The 19,815-nt window shown below is 38.8% G+C and overlaps 6 protein-coding genes across 25 annotated transcripts in view; 2 read left to right on the top strand and 4 right to left on the bottom strand.

The window, feature by feature from the left end:
* Positions 1-256: 256 nt before the first annotated feature.
* On the bottom strand, positions 257-18,900 carry LOC125960231 (uncharacterized). Of its 17 annotated transcripts, none has more exons than XM_049673292.1 (5): positions 18,008-18,839; positions 17,014-17,946; positions 1,420-1,584; positions 836-1,353; positions 257-756 (listed from the first exon to the last, which is right to left on the bottom strand). In XM_049673292.1, exons 3-5 carry the CDS (start codon positions 1,580-1,582, stop codon positions 304-306), a joined length of 1,134 nt encoding a protein of 377 aa, XP_049529249.1. In that variant the 5' UTR covers positions 1,583-1,584; positions 17,014-17,946; positions 18,008-18,839; the 3' UTR covers positions 257-303. The 17 variants fall into 16 exon arrangements, with proteins under 17 accessions (XP_049529249.1, XP_049549483.1, XP_049549486.1 ...); XM_049693525.1 differs by lacking the exons at positions 257-756; positions 836-1,353; positions 1,420-1,584 and adding exons at positions 13,631-14,310; positions 14,374-16,151 and having other exon boundaries at positions 16,235-17,946; positions 18,008-18,127; positions 18,775-18,900; XM_049693532.1 differs by lacking the exons at positions 257-756; positions 836-1,353; positions 1,420-1,584 and adding exons at positions 13,631-14,310; positions 14,374-15,066 and having other exon boundaries at positions 16,961-17,946.
* Positions 1,829-5,832, top strand: LOC125960230 (uncharacterized). 4 transcript variants are annotated; one of them, XR_007469829.1, is made up of 4 exons: positions 1,829-2,670; positions 2,764-4,164; positions 4,247-5,524; positions 5,604-5,832. XR_007469829.1 is itself a non-coding variant. In XM_049693521.1 (3 exons), exons 2-3 carry the CDS (start codon positions 3,547-3,549, stop codon positions 4,607-4,609), a joined length of 981 nt encoding a protein of 326 aa, XP_049549478.1. In that variant the 5' UTR covers positions 1,829-2,670; positions 2,764-3,546; the 3' UTR covers positions 4,610-5,832. The 4 variants fall into 4 exon arrangements, 2 of the variants coding, with proteins under 2 accessions (XP_049549478.1, XP_049549477.1); XR_007469828.1 differs by having other exon boundaries at positions 4,247-5,263; positions 5,325-5,832; XM_049693521.1 differs by having other exon boundaries at positions 4,247-5,832.
* Positions 6,085-7,691, bottom strand: LOC125947841 (uncharacterized). Its single transcript, XM_049673295.1, has 2 exons — positions 6,853-7,691; positions 6,085-6,773 (listed from the first exon to the last, which is right to left on the bottom strand). Exons 1-2 carry the CDS (start codon positions 7,600-7,602, stop codon positions 6,327-6,329), a joined length of 1,197 nt encoding a protein of 398 aa, XP_049529252.1. The 5' UTR covers positions 7,603-7,691; the 3' UTR covers positions 6,085-6,326.
* Positions 7,888-9,402, bottom strand: LOC125947843 (uncharacterized). The gene is made up of 2 exons (XM_049673297.1): positions 8,429-9,402; positions 7,888-8,364 (listed from the first exon to the last, which is right to left on the bottom strand). Exons 1-2 carry the CDS (start codon positions 9,200-9,202, stop codon positions 7,984-7,986), a joined length of 1,155 nt encoding a protein of 384 aa, XP_049529254.1. The 5' UTR covers positions 9,203-9,402; the 3' UTR covers positions 7,888-7,983.
* Positions 9,555-11,291, bottom strand: LOC125947842 (uncharacterized). Its single transcript, XM_049673296.1, has 2 exons — positions 10,468-11,291; positions 9,555-10,400 (listed from the first exon to the last, which is right to left on the bottom strand). The coding sequence occupies exons 1-2, from the start codon at positions 11,206-11,208 to the stop codon at positions 9,969-9,971; spliced, it is 1,173 nt and encodes a 390-aa protein (XP_049529253.1). The 5' UTR covers positions 11,209-11,291; the 3' UTR covers positions 9,555-9,968.
* An 87-nt stretch (positions 18,901-18,987) lies between the features above and the next one.
* The window catches only part of LOC125960225 (uncharacterized), a 2,541-nt gene continuing 1,713 nt past the window's right edge, over positions 18,988-19,815 (top strand). The window contains exons 1-2 of the mRNA XM_049693510.1: positions 18,988-19,565; positions 19,644-19,815. The exon at positions 19,644-19,815 is cut by the window's right edge and continues 1,713 nt beyond it. Of these exons, the coding sequence (XP_049549467.1) occupies positions 19,036-19,565; positions 19,644-19,815 (702 nt within the window). The 5' untranslated portion in view covers positions 18,988-19,035. The remainder of the gene's footprint in view (positions 19,566-19,643) is intronic.

Here is a 19,815-nt window from a genome sequence, read left to right on the forward strand (position 1 = left end):
CACGAATGTAAACAAAGCAATTATCATCGTTTGTCAGGATCTTTTTCATCGACTGGTGGTTTAGATTTCGTCGAATTTCAAGTGTCTGGAATTCCTTCGCCGATCGTTTAAATCTCAACAGCAGCCCCCGGTTTGTATCCTTTAGCAGCTCTAGATTTATGTCTTACTCTAAATATGAAGTTCGCTATTTCCATAAAGAAAACACAGAAAGAAAGATTGAGCAGTACTGTTTAACACATTTGTTTAATCTTCCTGGCTCCAATGCTTATTACATGTATCATGAAACGAATATATCTGGCTGTGTTAATGTAAAATTTCTATTTCAAATAATGTTTCCGATTCGCCCTCCATCGATTCCGCATAGATTTGTTGTTCACCATTCAATGAATCAGCATTGTTTATCGCTTTGTATTCAAACAATTGTTGAGAATCATCCAGGGTAGTAACTAATTTGTTACATCTAATGCGTTTTCTATGAGATGCTAAACGTTGCCTGGCACTTTTCAGTTTATTCCGCATAAACCAGGCAATGTTTTTGTAGTTCACTTTTTCCCAAGGTGTTATTCCAATCGCTTTCAATATCGCTAAGATGTTATTTCGTTCTCTTATTGCTCGTCTCTTACAGCCAGTCCCATCTCGAGTCGTTCCCGTCCATAGTGAATTTGCCTGCATTTCCAGTGAAAAGAGCAAGTCCAGGCAACTAGACATCCTTTTGGCTGGGTTCAGTCCTACTACATTCAATTTCAACCATGCAACCTAATGAAAAAAGCAATTGAATTAAAAAAAACATTATTATTAAATATCCACATCAACAAGTTTGTCTAATCATAGCTACCATTTCGAAAAAGAACGTCTCATCGTTAAGCCTGTTTTCAAGTTCATCTAGCTGCTCTATTGTTTCCACAGGATCAAAATGAAATGATGAATTTTCAACCGATCCCTTTGTGATTTCAATTTGTTGCGACACTAGGTATTCAAATCTTCTATGAATTAAAATTAGCTCCTTCATCAATTCACAATTTTCTTTCTGAATGCGGCTATTCCGTTCCATAATGTAAGCGTTTTGTTTCTCGATACGCGAATTTTGTGTCTCGATGCTTTCAGTTTTCTCCATTAATGAGTTTACCATTTTCGTAATAGCAGCGAGCGTGGAAGCATCATTTTCCGGATACGGTTGAACATTTCTCTCAACTATTGCGGGTAGTTGCTCGGCTTCTTCATCCTCTGGCTCAAGCAGATCTTTTGGTCGTTTATTCATATGGATTTTAATCTTTCTGGGTACTCCTTTACGAAATGGCATCGATGCGCTCAATGACGAATTGGCTAGCAATACTTCCAGTGCTGCACTTGCCGCTTCGTAAGTAAGACACTTATGTTTTATGAAACATTCTTTCCGGGTCCAGCTTTTTGTTGGCTTACATGTTTTTTCTCTAGCGAGCTGATATTGCTGCTCAGGGCTGATTTGACTCGGCCATATCAAAATTGGTCGCCGGGAATTCTTCCAATTGTATACCCAGCGTTTCGGTGCTACCTTCCACTCCTTCTCGCCCTTATCATTTACTGTTTCCACTACTAGAAACATACCTCATCAACAACTTTAGCAAAGGAAATTGTGAAAACTTTAATTCCAATTCTTTTCGGCTGCTTTTTCCAAAGAAAATTCCCCAAACGCTCGCGAATGAAAACACAACCAGTTCATCGATTGTCAGGACCTCTTTCATCGAGTGGTATACTGACAAGAATTATAAACACTCGATTAAACTATCATCTACAACATTCGATGAAAAAGATCAATCGATGAACGGATTGTGTTGTTTACATTCGCGAGCGTTCAGTGAAGTTAGGTTGGAAAAAGCGGCCGAAAAGAATTGGAATTAAAGTTTTCACAATTTCCTTTGTTAAAGAGGGTGATGAAGTATGTTTCTGGTAGTGGAAACAGTAAACGATAATGACGAGAAGGAATGGAAGGTAGCACCCAAACGATGGGTGTGCACTACGAAGAACACCCGACGAACAGTTCTGTTCTGGCCACATGAAATCAGTTCTGAGCGGCAAAAGCAGCTAGCTAGAGCTGGTTCTTCTAAACCAATGAAAAATTGGAGCCGGAAGGAATGTATCGTACAACAGGAGTGTTCTACGTACGATGCTGCTAATGCTGCCATAAATGGATTGCTAGCGCAACGTTCGTCGTCACATACTTCTATCCCGATTTCGAGTGAATTGTCCTCTAAAAAGAGCAATCAGATAAGCCAACAAAACAGACAGACTCTACAAATAGCCAACCTAATAGGGTCTAATAGTGAGGAGTCTTTACCTCCAAGTACCGTTCAATCGTCTCCAGATGAAAAAAAATCGATTCATGCATCCCTCAAATCAATGCTTGAATCGTTGATCGCAAAACATGAAGGCGTTGATACGAAAATTATTCAAATCGAAAACCAAAATAGACATATAATTGAGCGAAATGGACTAATTGAAAAAGATAACTTTGATATGATGGAAGAGTTAGTTTCGATCCAAAAAATGTATGAATCCGTTATATGCCAACAACTTGAAGCCACAGAAAGTTTGATAGAGAACACATTATTCAGTTTCGATCCACTGGAAACAATTGAACAGCTAATCGAGCTTGACAACAAATTGAAAGACGAGTCTTTTCGTGCTGATATGGTAAATATAATTCACATCAATATACTGACCAGTATGAAAAATTGTCTTTTCTGCAGTACCTTAACACAGCATTTGTTTATAAATATTCCACAGGTTACATGGTTGAATTTAAATGTGGTCGGCAATAAATCAAAAAGGAGAATGGCCAGCTGTCTTGATTTGATATTTTCTTGGGAATTGCAAACAAATTTACTTTGGTCTGGAACATCTCGAAAAGGCTTAAAAAAACATCCCGTAAAACATCATAAGAGTATACTGAAGTTATTCAAAACCATTGGAGCAACGCCGTTGGAAAAGGTAAGCGACAGGAGCATCGCTGTTTTTTTCCAGAAAAAACTGCAGTACGCTAAAACGCGGGTGTTTAAGCATGATGAGCAGCCGACATCATCAAACATTCAAACCATACAAACGCTGGAAGATCATCATCAACCGGATGCCGATGATGCGATAAATATTGTCGAATCATCGAATCCTGTAGATTATATCGATGCGGAATCGTTGGACGATGAATCGGACATTTCATTTGATGTAGAAATTTTGCAATGAAATGCATGACGTGACGCTTTTTATTTGTGATCTATACTATGAAGAAAACAAACCGATGGAGCAAAACAAGCAGTTCTAAAAGTTCGGTAGTTAAGTACACCCAGCAAAAGACTGTTCGTTATTTGAATGGTCGTCGAAGATTTGAAGGAAAGCGAGAATGGATTAATCGAGTATTTCAGGTACTCGATGAATGTGTCTTCATAATCGATGAACAGAATGTTGTTGTTTACATTCGCGAGCGTTCTATGAATTTTGGTTGGAAAACCCGGCACCGTAAAGAATTGGAATTGGAATTTTCACAATTTCCTTTGCTAAAGTGCATAATACAGTATGTTTCTGGTAGTGGAAACAGTAAACAATAACGGCGAAAAGGAGTGGAAAGTAGCACCCAAACGATGGGTGTGCATAACGAAGAACACCCGCCGAACAGTTTTGTTATGGCCTCATGAAATAAATTCAGTTTGGCAGAATCACCTGGCCAAAGAAGGAGTATGCAGGCCAATGAAAAGCTGGAGCCGTAAGGTATGTGTCGTGAACCAGGAATTTCCTACTTATGATGCTGCAGATGCTTTTATGAAAGTACTGATGGCAGAACCGTCATCATCCAGAGCTTCAATGCAACTTCCAGACGAACCTTCAGAGATACATAGCCACTTTGAAATACAACAAGCTGAAGCTGATCCGTTAGATACCACAATGCTGGCAACTATCAAAGACATGGTTGCATCGTTGATGAAGCGGAGTGCCCGCGTAGAGAAGCAGAACGCCCGTATCGCAAAGCAAAATAACATCTTGATGAGTAAGATGCATGAGATGGAAGAAATGTTGATCAAAGCTGGTATTATAGAAAAGAAAAAATCTGATTTCCACTTTAATCCTACGAAAACACATGACGAATTGAAACAGCTAGAAAATAAATTAAGTGATGGCGCATTTCGTTTGAAAATGGTAATGCAAATTAAACTCAAAATTGATGGATCTCGATTAAGCTGCTAACACCATTTTTTAAATTTCGATTCGTTTTCATTAGGTGGAATGGTTGGAAATTAATGTTGTCGAAAGGGAGTCCGAAAAACGGTTGGCTTGCTGTTTGGATTTATTAATGGCCCAGGAACTACGCACAAAATGCACTTGGGCTGGCATTCAACGAAAGCCCACTGATCAAACCTTGGGGATACGGGAGCTGCCAAATTTAAAACACCTGTTTAAAACAATTGGATCAACGCCGACGGAAATTATAACTGACAAAAAACTCTCGAAATTTTTGAAAAACAAACTAAGAAATGCCAAAAGACGATTAGTTTCGAATCGTTACAACAGATTGACGATGGCTATTTCATCTGTTCCTGCAAATGACAACGATGTTTCCGAATCAATCGATAAAGAGTCATGAAATCATCGTTCGCGTTAAAATGAAAATTAGGTATAACACAAATAATATTCCCTATAAAAATCATATAGTTTGTAAATTCTAGGGTTAAAATAGCGCTGATTACATTTATTGGCATAAACAAACAAAGCAAAATCTCTAATAAATTTTAAAAAAAACGAAAAATTCCTGATCAGTGCAAGAGCAGTATGTTTTATTGTACGCAAAATATAGAGGAAGGTGAGGCAAAAGTTCGAATTAGGGTTTTCTTAAAAACGGCATCACCTATTCGACCAACACTAAACTCGTTTGAAATGTCTTAAAATCACCTCCTCATACGTGTTTTTTTTGTTTTTGGTTTGGATTACAAATGTTAGAGAAATGCGTTAACTTATAATTTTTGGGATTTCGATCTAATTTTATGAGTCACATTGCTTTGTAGAGTGCGAGTGTTTAGAGTAATGAGGTAATGTATATTTTTGCCTATTTAATGTAAAATCCCAAAATCTTTAGATGGACAAAAGTTCGAATGGCGGGTGGGGCAAAAGTTTAAATCAGGTGTGCACTTCCGGCATGCTGGAAGTTGCTCGACAAAGGGTTGCGAACGGCAAATTGAACATAGCTATTGCTAAAATTTTTGGGATTACGGATGCTGCATTGCGTATGAGGCTGAAGAAGGTAAATTCATAAAACTTGTCTACGGTAAATCATAATTTGATTTGTTGCATGTTGGTTTAAGGGTTGTGGTGCGCAAAAAATTGGGCGCTTCAGATCAATCTTCACTCAAGAGCAATCAGAAGAACTAGCCGGCCATTGTAAGAATTTTGATGACTTTTAGACCAGATCGGATCGGACCAGATCTATAATATGGACGAAACCGGAAAGTCCACAGTGCCTAATAATGTTCCGAAGGTCGTCTCCACATCCGGAAAGAAAGCGGTTGGTAAAATAAGCTCGGTTGAGGGAGGAAACTGATTATCAGCCATTGAATATTAATTCGGATATGCTGCTTCATCAGATAACTAATCCTACAGCTCTTCCAACATCTTCAAATGCCGATATGACGTCCTCTTGCGCTTCCAATCAACATACTGACTGCAAAGAGAAGCTTAAACCGGTCATAATTAATCTTCAAAGTGCCCTGGAAGCTGTTGAGAAAATGTGCTGAGTTTCCAAACTCAAAAATTCCTATCAATTTCCCCGGAGCAGTCGGATACAGTATTGCAGAAATCAGACCCCTGCCGAAACGAACGGAACCGCAGCAAAGCGAATCGAAATTCTAACCAGCACGCCTTTTAATAAAAGAGTAAAACACAGAAACTGTACACATTACTTCGTGAATTACTTGAAAATTTGCACCACTGGTGGGGCAAAAATTCGTTTCAAAGGTTGCCCAGAATTATCCATTTTAACCAAACACATTGTGATTTGATCGAGCTGGTACTTATGCAGTAGATAAGCAGTTGTTGAATAATTCAGTGCCTGTTTTTAGTTGTAATTTTATTTCATTTATTTTATTAAAATAAAAATCCACTAATCCCGAACTTTTGCCCCACCTTACTCTAGTATGTTTAAGGTAGGGGCCCTAGCACTCAAAATAGTACAAATAGGAGTGTCTTTGTGTACGCTACCAAAGGCTTTTTTCTTTGTATGTAACGAATCTAACAAATTTATTTAACCTTCGTGGCTCCAATCCACACTGCTTATTACATGCATCATGAAACGAATATATCTGGCTGTGTTAATGTAAAATTTCTACTTCAAATAATGTGTCCGATTCGCCCTCCATTGAGTCCGTATAGATGTGTGAGTCAGTATTTGATGAATCGACATTGTTTATCGTTTGGTTTTCAAACAATTGTTCCGAATCATCTAACTCATTGATTGTTTGATTGCCTTCCATGCGTTTACTAGGTGTCGATAAACGTTGCCTGGCACGTTTCAGTTTATTCCGGAAAAACAAGGCAAGATCCTGTTTGTTCACCATTCCCCAAGGCGTTGTTCCAATCGTTTTGAATAGTTCCAGTATATTCTGCCTGTTTCTTATGGCGATTGCTTCTTTTCCATCTTGACTTATACCGGACCAAAGGCATTTTGCTTGCATCTCCAGTGAAAACAAAAAGTCCAGGCAGTGTCCCATCCTTTTGGCAGGATCCATTCCTGTTACATAGAACGACAACCATGATACCTAATAATGCAAAACAAAAAAAATATTGAAGAACCATAAGCAAATTGAACACTTGCAATTATACATTACTGATATTTACCAGTTCAGATCGGAAATTATCATCTTTCAGGTTATTCTCTAGATCGATCATCTGCTCAACGGTTTCCACACGATTGAATGTAAAATTCGACTTATCCATAGTATCATCTATCAAATCAAACTGTTGAGAATTGAGGTTGGCAAACCTTTTCTGCATTGAACATAGTTTTTTCATTAGTTCAGCCTTTTGTTGTTCAATGCGAACATTTTGCTCCTTAATTTCAGCATTTTGCCTCTGGATACGTGCGTTTTGTTCCTCGATGCGATTATGCCTGGTCATTAAAGATTCTAACATTGATTTGATTTGTGCCAGCATTAATGCTTCATCTTCCTGGAAGGCTTGAGTGACCGGTGCTGGTCCAAGTTTAACAACAACGTCTTCCACGTTTCTATTTTCTTCTATGTTGTTTATTTTTACGGTCGAATTCATATTCTGTTGACTTAATGGATCGCTGTGTAGTGAGATGGATGTATTCTTTGGCAAACGTTTGGAGTATAGTACTTTCATTGCAGCGTTTGCAGCATCGAAAGAGAGACAATATTGCTTTATGATACATTCCTTCCGGCTCCAACTTTTCATAGGCCTCGAAGAACCAGCTCTAGCTAGCTGCTTTTGCCGCTCAGAACTGATTTCATGTGGCCAGAACAGAACTGTTCGCCGGGTGTTCTTCGTAGTGCACACCCATCGTTTGGGTGCTACCTTCCATTCCTTTTCACCCTTATCGTTTACTGTTTCCACTACCAGAAACATATTAAACCGTCCAATTCATCAGAGGAGCTTCTAAAAACCTATTTTTCACTCGCTTTCGCTATTATTTCAAAACCACCAAGAAGACGCTCGTGAAAGTAAACAAATCTATCCGTTCATCGAATGTCAAAATGATCGATGATCGTTAAACATCGACTATTTTGACATTCGATGAACGGATAGCTTTGTTTGCTTTCACGAGCGTCTTGTTGAATAACGATCGATCGTCTACTTCGCGATTTCAATAATCGAATTTCTTATTTTCTTTCGTTCGTTTTTTCGAAGCAACAATAATATGAAGGCAAATTTTATCAATTTCATCAAATTATTTAAAGAGTTTGTACATCCTTACAAAAAGCCAGACATCATTTTTATAATGCCGCCTTAAATTACATCCGTATCGATTTCATCTTCAGCATTTGATGAATCGTCATCGTAAGAGACATCATTTTCGATCGGGATTTCGTGATTGTTTAGTTCATTTTTATCATCAGAATGCAATCGTTGTCTAACATTTTTCAATTTTCGACTGAAGAACAAACCAATTTTCTTGTCGTCGATTCTTTCCTTTCGTGTTGTTCCTATTACCTTGAACAGATTCACTATGTTTCGTTGTTCTCGCATAGCTGCTGTTTGTATTCCATTCAGATGTATACGACCCCAAGTACAATCAACTAGCAACTCATGAGAAAATAGCAATTTTAGACAGTGCGACATTCTTTTTTGTGAACGGTTTCCAACGACATTTAACATCAACCATGCAACCTAAAAAATGAAAAAAATCGAATCAACCGGATGAAGGAATTATGTGACTAAACAACCTCTTTACCATTTTCGAACGGAAAGACCTATCGCTTAACTTCTTTTCCAGTTCCTTCAGCTGGCTCAGGGTTTCTATGGGATTAAATGTAAACGTTGATCGTTCACCAACATTTTTGGCATCTTTAAATTGTTTAGCATCAAGTTTGTTGAGTCTTTTCTCTAATAGATTTAGTTTTTTCATCATATTAGAGTTATCCGTTTCGATACGGATATTCTGCAGTTCAATTTCAGCATTTTGCTTCTCTATTCTAGCATTTTGTGTCTCGATGCAATCGTTCTTCATCATCAATGTGTTCACCATTGATTTAATAGCTGCAAGTATCGATATTTCAGCATCCGAATGCTGCAGAGCAGTCCATGATTGACACGACGATATCTCAACTTTATTGGTTGAAACTTGTTCGTTACTTTCAGGATCGTACGTAAAAAGATGATCTTCAGAATGCTCTTGTATCCGGTCTCTTTGCAGTACCGATGACTCGCTGAGCAACGACGTTGAAGGACTCGACATTGAACGTTGTGCCAATACTTCTATCAGTACAGTATCAGCCTCATCGTAAGTAGAACACTCCTGTTGTACGATACACTCCTTCCTGCTCCAACTTTTCGTTGGTTTGGAAAAACCATCTTTAGCCAGCTGCTTTTGCCGCTCAGAACTGATTTCATGTGGCCATAACAGAACTGTTCGCCGGGTGTTCTTCGTAGTGCAAACCCATCGTTTGGGTGCTACCTTCCATTCCTTCTCGCCATTATCGTTTACTATTTCCACTACCAGAAACATACCTCATCACCAACTTTAGCAAAGAAAATTGTGAAAACTTTAATTCCAATTCTTTTCGGCTGCTTTTTCCAAAAAAATTCCCCAAACGCTCGCGAATGAAAACAGCACAACCAGTTCATCGATTGTCAGGACCCCTTTCATCGAATACCTAACAAACGTCAATTTCGTCGATTCATTGATCGCCAAAATAACGACCAAAAGTGTCGTTTGCTCTTGCATGCCCTCGTGCTAGATCCTGGAACGATTTCAAACTACTATATATTTCTTTGATCTTTAATTAACTGAAATAATAATCACGCGATCACTACGACGAACTGAATCAGCAGAACATACTGTACACATTTAAGTTCAACTTAATTTCATGTATTTAAAAAAAATAGATCTCCACACCCACAAAAAATACGCTACATATGTTCTCAAAAATCCTTCCTCTGATTAATTGTTATCACTATCGCCAGTCCCAAAATATGACCTTCAAATATGCATTTACATTTTCCGAATGTTATATTGGAAAATAGTAATACCCATTGGTCTTGGCTTATTCTTATTCACAATTTTGTGTGGGTTATAGTTCGACATTTGCAAAAAATGTTCATCTTTTATATTCTGTACTACTTATGCAATTATTTCATTCTACAGTTCGTCTTTCCTCCATGGGATTCGCTATAGTCATCGCTACAATGCTATAATCCAGAGAAAATCAATTGATGTACTTAAAGTTCAGGAATGTTCACAGAGTGCCGGTTTAGTTAGAATTTTGAATATTTCAATGTAAAATTTCGACTTCCATTTGCGTTTCTGAATCGTCATCGATCGATTCCGTGTACATATGATCTGTCGATATAGATGAATCTGCATGATCAAATGGTTCTTGGGGAACATCTCTACTGTTCATTGTTGTTTTGTGGCTTTCACTTTTGCAATTCGAATGAAAACGCTGCAGCGCATTTTTAGCTTTACCCTTGAAAAACGTGGCTACCATAGTATCATTCACCTTTTCCCATGGAGTTGTACCTATTTCTTGGAATAAATCCAATATATGTTTCATGTCTTTTATAGCAAGCTGTTTCCTTCCATTCCGCACGATACCAGTCCATGTGCAGTAGACCAGAAGGTCCGGTGAAATCAACAAATTTAGGCAGCTCGACATCCTTTTCTTTGGCTGGGTGCCAACAACATTAAATTTCAACCATGTAACCTAAAGAATAAAGAATAATATAATATGTAGGTTGAAGGAGAAGATGGATATTGCCATTTTGGCTTACCATTTTCGAACGAAACACCTCATCATTCAGCTTGTTCTCCAGGTCGTTCAGTTGCTCAATGGTTTCAACTGGATCAAAATCAAACGATGCATATTTCATAGGTTTATCTCCTGAATCAAAATGTTGAAAACCACGGTTTGCACACCTTTTCTGAATTAATGATAGTTTTTCTAACAGATCCGACTTTTGTTTTTTAATGCGAGCATTTTGCTCTTCAATATCCGCGTTTTGCTTTTCGATTCGAGCATTTTGTTCCTCGATGCGAGCTTGTTTTTTTATTAGAGATTCCACCATCGTCTTAATAGAGTTCAGCATTGACGCTTTACTCTCCGGAACAGGTTGTTTAACTGGTGGTTCAGATGATACAACGTCGGATACGCCAGTAGGTTTAAGGTGAATTTTAGGATTGTGTCTCATCCGATTGCTGTTGGTACAAGGCAGCTGTTTTGAAGGTTGACCAGAATTCGATGGTAAACGCTGTGCCATTAGTTCTATCATTACAGCTTTTGCAGCATCGTACGTAGAACAATCCTGTTGTACAATACATTCCTTCCGGCTCCAACTTTTCATTGGTTTAGAAGAACCAGATCTAGCTAACTGCTTTTGTCGCTCAGAACTGATTTCATGTGGCCATAACAGAACTGTTCGGTGGGTGTTCTTCGTAGTGCAAACCCATCGTTTGGGTGCTACCTTCCACTCCTTTTCGCCGTTATCGTTTACTGTATGCACTACTAGAAACATATTAAACCATCAAATCGATCAGAGGAACTCGTAGAAACTTATTTCTCACTCTCTTTCGATGGAATTCCAAAACCAGCAGCAAGACGCTCGTGAAAGTAAACAATAAAAATCGTCAGTTCGTCGATGACAACTTGATTCGTTGTTGACAAGTGGGTTTCATCGAAAATCAAGAGACGATCGTTCAAATATCGGCCAATCCTCTACCTAGCGTACTAGCCAAATATAGCATCTACCAATAGATTTCCCCGCGATGTGTACCTAAATATACTATCAATATGACAATCGATTCTTTAATAGTACATTCGCTATCCTCATCAAACCATATCAATGCTTTCATCAAATAAAGACTATCTGTAAGCTTGCTACTTGTTACTTAACAGTATACCTTATTTCGGATCAATGGAAATGCTTAAAAACAGACCCTCTTTGCAATTGGCCGCTACTTCAAAGATCACTCCAACTAGTGCTATCTACTAGCACTCAGCCTATGCAAAATATAATATTACAGCCCCCACAACACTTCATCTTCTAGACCAGCAAAGAGTTCTCCTCATGCGTCTGACACAAAGAAATCATTCGGTATGAAATAATACAGTCATTTATGCGTGTTTTGAATAATTTGTATCTTTTACATTACTCCTTTAGCGTATACATACACTTATTATAGACATGATACATAAAAAGGCATATGGAATAACTATAATATTTCGACTTCAAAGGGTGTTTCTGATGCATCTTCCACCAACTCCGCATAAGTGTGGTCTAAAGTATTGGATGAATCGACATGATTTACAACTATATTGAACTCCGGCTCTTCAAGAGTGGCTACCTTATCCTCTACTTGGTTACGTTGCGCACGCTCTTTATAACGTTGTAATCGATATTTTGCACATTTTAATTTTTGTTTAAAAAATATAGCGATTTCGTTATCATTTATCTTCTTGTGTGTCGTTGATCCTATTACTTTGAACAATTTCAGTACATTCCGGTTGTCTTTTAGAGCTGGTTTTTCTATTCCATTTCGATGTATGCCAATCCAAGAACATTTAGTGAGCAGTTCTGGCGAAAATAGCAAATCCAGGCAGCTCAACATCCTCCTCCGCGGAGTTTTACCTACAATGTTGAACGTCAACCATACAACCTAATTCAAAGAAAAATAGATCATCAGCATCAAATCGTCCATAGCTGAAGAATTTGGAAAAAAGGTTTTTCATATCAACCCTGTTTACCATTTTTGAACGAAACGCCTCATCACTTAGCTTGCTTTCTAGGTCATATAACTGCGCAAAGGTTTCCGCAGGATCAATGTAAAATGATGAATTTTCCATCGAAAAATTTTCAGTATGAATCTGCTGAGCACCAAGTATGGCAAGCCTTTTCTGCATAACTTCCAATGTTTTTTTTAAATCTGCACTCTCATTTTCTATACGTATATTTTGCTCTTCAATTTTAGCATTTTGCTTTTCGATTCGAGAGTTTTGCTTTTCAATGCACGCATGTCTTTTCATTAGAGATTCCACCATCGTCTTAATAGAGTTCAGCATTGATGCTTTACTCTCCGGAACAGGTTGTTTAACTGGTGGTGCATATGATACATCGTCGGGTACGCCAGTAGGTTTAAGGTGAATTTTAGGATTGTGTCTCATCCGATTGCTGTTGGTACAAGGCAGCTGTTTCGAAGGTTGACCAGAATTCGATGGTAAACGCTGTGCCATTAGTTCTATCATTACAGCTTTTGCAATATCGTACGTAGAACACTCCTGTTGTACAATACATTCCTTCCGGCTCCAATTTTTCATTGGTTTAGAAGAACCAGATCTAGCTAACTGCTTTTGTCGCTCAGAACTGATTTCATGTGGCCATAACAGAACTGTTCGCCGGGTGTTCTTCGTAGTGCAAACCCATCGTTTGGGTGCTACCTTCCACTCCTTTTCGCCGTTATCGTTTACTGTATGCACTACTAGAAACATATTAAACCGTCCAATTCATCAGAGGAGCTTCTAAAAATCTATTACACACTCGCTTTCGCTATTATTTCAAAACCACCAACAAGACGCTCGTGAAAGTAAACAAATCTATCCGTTCATCGAATGTCAAAATGATCGATTAATTAAATTCGTCGATTATCGCGTAGTTTTAACGACGAACTCGGCCACGATCATTTAAAACAGGAACAGAACAGAACGCGCACTTGATCATTTATGGTGGATTCTGTGAACATTTTCTAAGGTACCCAGGTAGCAAGTATTTTAGTTTGTTTAATGCTAAAGCCACCTAAGCTAACAGAACTGGAATGGATATACAATATATCGCGATCCTTGAAAGAAAACAATTTGTTTGCAAAGCTTATATGATTAACATACTGCTGAATTTCTTTCTCGGAATTTTCATTTAAGTGGACTTCTGATATTTCATATTCAGATTTTTCACTTATTAGTACTGCGGTTCTTGTTCTATAAAGCAAACAGTTGTAATTATTGTCCGTGATTGTTGTACGTTTCGGAGACCATAGCTAAGAAAGGAATGCAGAACGTAATGAAGAGGTGAAAAAAAATATATATAGTAGGCGGAAAAGTTAGTCCTTAATTGTCTCATGTATTATCGTGCATGACACTAGAGCAGCAGACATATTATCAAAAATCATATCGAACATCTGTGGAAGAATCAATGCACAACTTCTACTTCGAATGGCATTTGTAACTCATCATCCAAAGATTCCTTAGCGTTCGATGAATCAGCATAATTTTTCTTTATAGCATTGCTTCCTGCTCGTTGTTCATTATTATCTATCAGATTAGATCCTGCGACGGTTACCGAGCTTTCCTGATGTCGTAATAATCGGCCCTTGGCCATTTTTAATTTTTTTGAGAAAAACATATGGATGTACCTTTCATCAATTCTTTCATGTGGTGATGTACCTATTGCTTTGAACAGATTTACTATGTTTCGTTGATCTCGCATAGCTACTTTTTCTACTCCAGCCCTAAACATGCCTGTCCATGTGCACTTTACAGCTAGTTCTCGGGAAAGTAGCAAATCAAGGCAGCTCGACATCCTTTTGTGTGCATTATTACCCCGGACATTTAACGTCAACCACGAAAGCTATTGAATAAGGAAAAGGATCAAATTTAGAAGCATATTTTTTCTTGTTTCTGCTGTCCTTACCAGCTCCCTGCGATACGCTGAATCGTTCAACTTTTCTTCAAGTCTCTTTAGTTGATCAATCGTTTCCATAGGCTCAAATTTAAACGATGTTCCTTTCAAGTCCATTACATTGGAACATTGCTGTGAATCAAAATTATTCATTGTTTTCTGCATCAAATCTATCTTTGTCAATAGAACAGCGTTAGTTTTCTCGATGTGTTTGTTCCGCTCTATAATGTTAGTATTTTGCGCCACAATGTGAGCATTTTGCTTCTCAATACGAGCGTTTTGCTTTTCGATCATGTCATGTTTCGATATTAAAGATTGCACAATCAATTTGATCGATGCCATCATTGATAGCGTGTTGCTAGTTGTTTCAGCTGGCGTCTCATCGGGATAATCTATATTCAGTGGATCTTCATTTTCTTGCTTTACTGTTTGTCCACTCTGTACCATCGAAACAGCACTGAGCATTGGAATTGCCACACACGGTTTCGGACGTGGTCGAAGCAGTTCTTTCAGTGCAGCATTTGCAGCATCGTACGTAGAACACTCCTGTTGTACGATACATTCCTTCCGGCTCCAATTTTTCGTTGGTTTAGAAGAACCAGATCTAGCTAACTGCTTTTGTCGCTCAGAACTGATTTCATGTGGCCATAACAGAACTGTTCGGCGGGTGTTCTTCGTAGTGCAAACCCATCGTTTGGGTGCTACCTTCCACTCCTTTTCGCCTTTATCGTTTACTGTATGCACTACTAGAAACATATTAAACCGTCCAATTCATCAGAGGAGCTTCTAAAAATCTATTACACACTCGCTTTCGCTATTATTTCAAAACCACCAACAAGACGCTCGTGAAAGTAAACAAAGCTATCCGTTCATCGAATGTCAAAATGATCGATTTATTAAATTCGTCGATTATCACGTAGTTTTAACGACAAACCCGGCAACGAACAGACCTCGCCACAGCGCACTTCATCATTGTAAGTAGTTTCTATAATCGTTTTCAAAGGTATCCAGCAAGTAGTATTTAATTTTCATTAATATTAAATCAAACTAGAATTAAGGACGCTAGACAATTGAAAACTTATCTACGCATTTTGCGGTGGAAATTACTATTCTCCAGGTCTCAAGTTGTTATGGTTTCTATGGTAAGTTATGTTTGTTGTACAATGAGCTAGAGGCAATATCTAATGATCTATTACATTCTCAGGGCATGTATGTAAATGGATTCCCAAGTCCCTTCTGTTGAAGCAAATGTTAGTCACACATAGTATGTTATAACCCATTGGGTCAACTATACCTAATCATTGAAATTCATGCTAATTTGTTCAATAAATCAGCACCAATCTTACAAGAAAATAATGTTTCATAGTTTATTGCAAAATTTCCACTTCAAATGTCACTTCAGATTCACTATCATCTACCGACTCCGTATCGTTTTGTTCCACAATATTCGATGAATCCGCAGCAATTATTGTTATTCCGTCCTTATGTTTTTGGTGGTTCTTTTCAATCTTTTTGTACACCAGAAACCTTTCTTTGGCCCCTTTTAGTTTTTGAATAAAAAATTTTGTAACTCTTCTATCATCTACTTTTTGTTGTGGCGTTGTTCCGATTGCCTTAAACAAACTCAATATATTTCGTTGCTCTCGTAAAGCTGCTTTTTTTGTTTTATCCCGATTCATTCCAGTCCAAGTGCAGTTTATGAGCAGTTCTCGGGAAAATAGCACATCCAAACAGCTCGACATCCTCTTCTGTGAATTTTTGCCAACAACATTAAATATCAACCATGCAACCTAATAAGGAGGAAAATACCATATTTTATATCGATTAAGAAATCTAATCAAAATAGATGTACAAATATTTCAACTCTCCTTACCAATTCCAAACGGTATGACTCATCATTTAACTTTCTTTCCAGTTCGATTAATTGCTTAATAGTTTTCACAGGCTCAAAGGTAAACGAAGGTGTTGCTACATAATCTTTAGCAGCACTAAACTGTTGAGAATTAATGCTGCAGAATATGCTATCCATGGCGTCTATCTTTTTTACTAGGGCCGCGTTTTCTAGCTCAATCATACAATTTTGCTGAAAAATTTGAGCATTCTGTTGCTCTATTTGATGGTTTCGTTTCGCTATCGTATCATTTTTGCCCACCAATGATTCAACCAACGATTTGATAGCTATCAGCATTGATTGATCACTGTCCTGAACTGATCGTACAGGACATGGTAGTGGAGCTGCAGATGACTCAATTTGAATGGTTGAAACTTGTTCGTTACTTTCAGGATCGTACGTAAAAAGATGATCTTCAGAATGGTCTTGTATCCGGTCTCTCTGCAGTACCGACGACTCGCTGAGCAACGACGCTGAAGGACTCGACATTGAACGTTGTGCCAATACTTCTATCAGTACAGTATCAGCCTCATCATAAGTAGAACACTCCTGTTGTACGATACACTCCTTCCTGCTCCAACTTTTCGTTGGTTTGGAAAAACCATCTCTAGCCAGCTGCTTCTGCCGCTCAGAACTGATTTCATGTGGCCATAACAGAACTGTTCGTTGGGTGTTCTTCGTAGTGCACACCCATCGTTTGGGTGCTACCTTCCACTCCTTTTCACCGTTATCGTTTACTGTTTCCACTACCAGAAACATACCTCATCACCAACTTTAGCAAAGAAAATTGTGAAAACTTTAATTCCAATTCTTTTCGGCTGCTTTTTCCAAAAAAATTCCCCAAACGCTCGCGAATGAAAACAACACAACCAGTTCATCGATTGTCAGGACCCCTTTCATCGAATACCTAACAAACGTCAATTTCGTCGATTCATCGATCGCCAAAATAACGACCAAAAGTGTCGTTTGCTCTTGCATGCCCTCGTGCTAGATCCTGGAACGATTTCAAACTACTATATATTTCTTTGATCTTTAATTAACTGAAATAATAATCACGCGATCACTACGACGAACTGAATTAGCAGAACATACTGTACACATTTAAGTTCAACTTAATTTCATGTATTTTTAAAAAAATAGGTCTCCACACCCACAAAAAATACGCTACATATGTTCTCAAAAATCCTTCCTCTGATTAATTGTTATCACTATCGGCAGCCCCAAAATCTGACCTTCAAATATGCATTTACATTTTCCGAATGTTATATCCGAAAATAGTAATACCCATTGGTCTTGGCTTAGTCATCGATCGATTCCGTGTACATATGTTCTGTCGATATAGATGAATCTGCATGATCAAATGGTTCTTGGGGAACATCTCTGCCGTTCATTGTTGTTTTGTGGCTTTCACTTTTGCAATGCGAATGAAAACGCTGCAGCGCATTTTTAGTTTTACCCTTGAAAAACGTGGCTACCATTGTAACATTCACCTTTTCCCATGGAGTTGTACCTATTTCTTGGAATAAATCCAATATATGTTTCATGTCTTTTATAGCAAGCTGTTTCCTTCCATCCCGCACGATACCAGTCCATGTGCAGTAGACCAGAAGGTCCGGTGAAATCAACAAATTTAGGCAGCTCGACATCCTTTTGTGTGCATTATTACCCCGGACATTTAACGTCAACCACGAAAGCTATTGAATAAGGAAAAGGATCAAATTTAGAAGCATTTTTTTTTGTTTCTGTTGTCCTTACCAGCTCCCTGCGATACGCTGAATCGTTCAACTTTTCTTCAAGTCTCTTTACTTGATCAATCGTTTCCATAGGCTCAAATTTAAACGATGTTCCTTTCAAGTCCATTACATTGGAACATTGCTGTGAATCAAAATTATTCAATGTTTTCTGCATCAAATCTATCTTTGTCAATAGAACAGCGTTAGTTTTCTCGATGTGTTTGTTCCGCTCTATAATGTTAGTATTTTGCGCCACAATGTGAGCATTTTGCTTCTCAATACGAGCGTTTTGCTTTTCGATCATGTCATGTTTCGATATTAAAGATTGCACGATCAATTTGATCGATGCCATCATTGATAGCTTCTCATCCGGATGGAGCAGCGTGTTGCTAGTTGTTTCAGCCGGCGTCTCATCGGGATAATCTATATTCAGTGGATCTTCATTTTCTTGCTTTACTGTTTGTCCACTCTGTACCATCGAAACAGCACTGAGCATTGGAATTGCCACACACGGTTTCGGACGTGGTCGAACCAGTACTTTCAGTGCAGCATTTGCAGCATCGTACGTAGAACACTCCTGTTGTACGATACATTCCTTCCGGCTCCAATTTTTCGTTGGTTTAGAAGAAGCAGATCTAGCTAACTGCTTTTGTCGCTCAGAACTGATTTCATGTGGCCATAACAGAACTGTCCGGCGGGTGTTCTTCGTAGTGCACACCCATCGTTTGGGTGCTACCTTCCACTCCTTCTCGCCATTATCGTTTACTGTTTCCACTACCAGAAACATACCTCATCACCAACTTTAGCAATGGAAATTGTGAAAACTTTAATTCCAATTTTTTCGGCCGCTTTTTCCTTCCTAACTTCAATTAACGCTCGCGAATGTAAACAACACAATCCGTTCATCGATTGTCAGGACCGCTTTCATCGAGTCGTCGTTCTTGGCAACTGCAGGGCCAAACTTTTGAATCCGTGACGCTAAGCTACAGTTGTAAACAACGGGTTATTCGACGCTGTTCTTTTTTCTGCACCGACGCGACGAACAAAACCATGGCGGAGTTAATATCGTGCGCGAAAAATACACAACTGCACAGCTTTCCCGAACTAGAGCATCTATCCAGCAGCGCTCATGTCGACAACAACGGGTCCAGTGATTGCCAGTTCTTTGGCTCGTCCAAGCTGTTTGTTCGGGCAAACAAGAACTGGGGCATCGAGCTGCTGCGCATCAAAAACAGTGAGCAGGCTTCGAATGATGGCGCTAACGGATGTCCTGAGGGCAACTGTACCATTGCCAACGTTAAGAAGATGATGATTGAAAATCTATACTGCGTCGCCTGTCCCAAAAGCTCCGGCCGAGATGAGATAGCCATAGGACTGACTTCCGGCACGGTACGCTTCATGAACTACAGGAAGGCTAATTTTACCAAACGCTTCAACGCGGATGGCATCGCCATCGGTGTCACCTTTCTGGATTTCAACGCCAACGACCAACTGCTGGCAGCAGTTTATGAGAATGGACTGATCAATTTGTATGGTATGAAAACAAGCGTCAAGTGCCAAACGATTTCGTTCGACAAAAAGTAAGTGCTAATCGATTGGGGCGCTGTTAAACGCTTCCTCGTGCCATTTAAATTCATTTCGCCTTTTTATCTCCAAAGCACGATCAAGGCTCGATTCCATCCCACGAAACGCAGCATCCTGGCAATGGCCTCTTACAATGGGGCAATCATGCAATACGACACGCAAACAAGGAAACCAGTGTTCTCTCAACCAACTGCGCACACTGCACCGTGCAGAGATGTGGCAATGATAGAAACGTATCCAGATTAT

Source organism: Anopheles darlingi, chromosome 2, assembly GCF_943734745.1.
Source record: "Anopheles darlingi chromosome 2, idAnoDarlMG_H_01, whole genome shotgun sequence".
NCBI lineage: Eukaryota > Metazoa > Arthropoda > Insecta > Diptera > Culicidae > Anopheles > Anopheles darlingi.

What these genes read in the sequence shown, in the direction of transcription:
- LOC125960230 (XM_049693520.1), top strand. Translation starts at nt 1,918, where the DNA reads ATGTTTCTGGTAGTGGAAACAGTAAACGATAATGACGAGAAGGAATGG. An exon ending in AGTCTTTTCGTGCTGATATG is followed by an intron (nt 2,671 to 2,763) that starts GTAAATATAATT and finishes AATATTCCACAG; the next exon opens with GTTACATGGTTGAATTTAAA.
- LOC125947841 (XM_049673295.1), bottom strand. Translation starts at nt 7,602, where the DNA reads ATGTTTCTGGTAGTGGAAACAGTAAACGATAAGGGTGAAAAGGAATGG. An exon ending in ATAATTTCCGATCTGAACTG is followed by an intron (nt 6,774 to 6,852) that starts GTAAATATCAGT and finishes TTGCATTATTAG; the next exon opens with GTATCATGGTTGTCGTTCTA.
- LOC125947843 (XM_049673297.1), bottom strand. Translation starts at nt 9,202, where the DNA reads ATGTTTCTGGTAGTGGAAATAGTAAACGATAATGGCGAGAAGGAATGG. An exon ending in GGTCTTTCCGTTCGAAAATG is followed by an intron (nt 8,365 to 8,428) that starts GTAAAGAGGTTG and finishes TTCATTTTTTAG; the next exon opens with GTTGCATGGTTGATGTTAAA.
- LOC125947842 (XM_049673296.1), bottom strand. Translation starts at nt 11,208, where the DNA reads ATGTTTCTAGTAGTGCATACAGTAAACGATAACGGCGAAAAGGAGTGG. An exon ending in AGGTGTTTCGTTCGAAAATG is followed by an intron (nt 10,401 to 10,467) that starts GTAAGCCAAAAT and finishes TTTATTCTTTAG; the next exon opens with GTTACATGGTTGAAATTTAA.
- LOC125960231 (XM_049693523.1), bottom strand. Translation starts at nt 18,772, where the DNA reads ATGTTTCTGGTAGTGGAAACAGTAAACGATAATGGCGAGAAGGAGTGG. An exon ending in CAGCGTATCGCAGGGAGCTG is followed by an intron (nt 14,311 to 18,007) that starts GTAAGGACAACA and finishes CTTATTCAATAG; the next exon opens with CTTTCGTGGTTGACGTTAAA.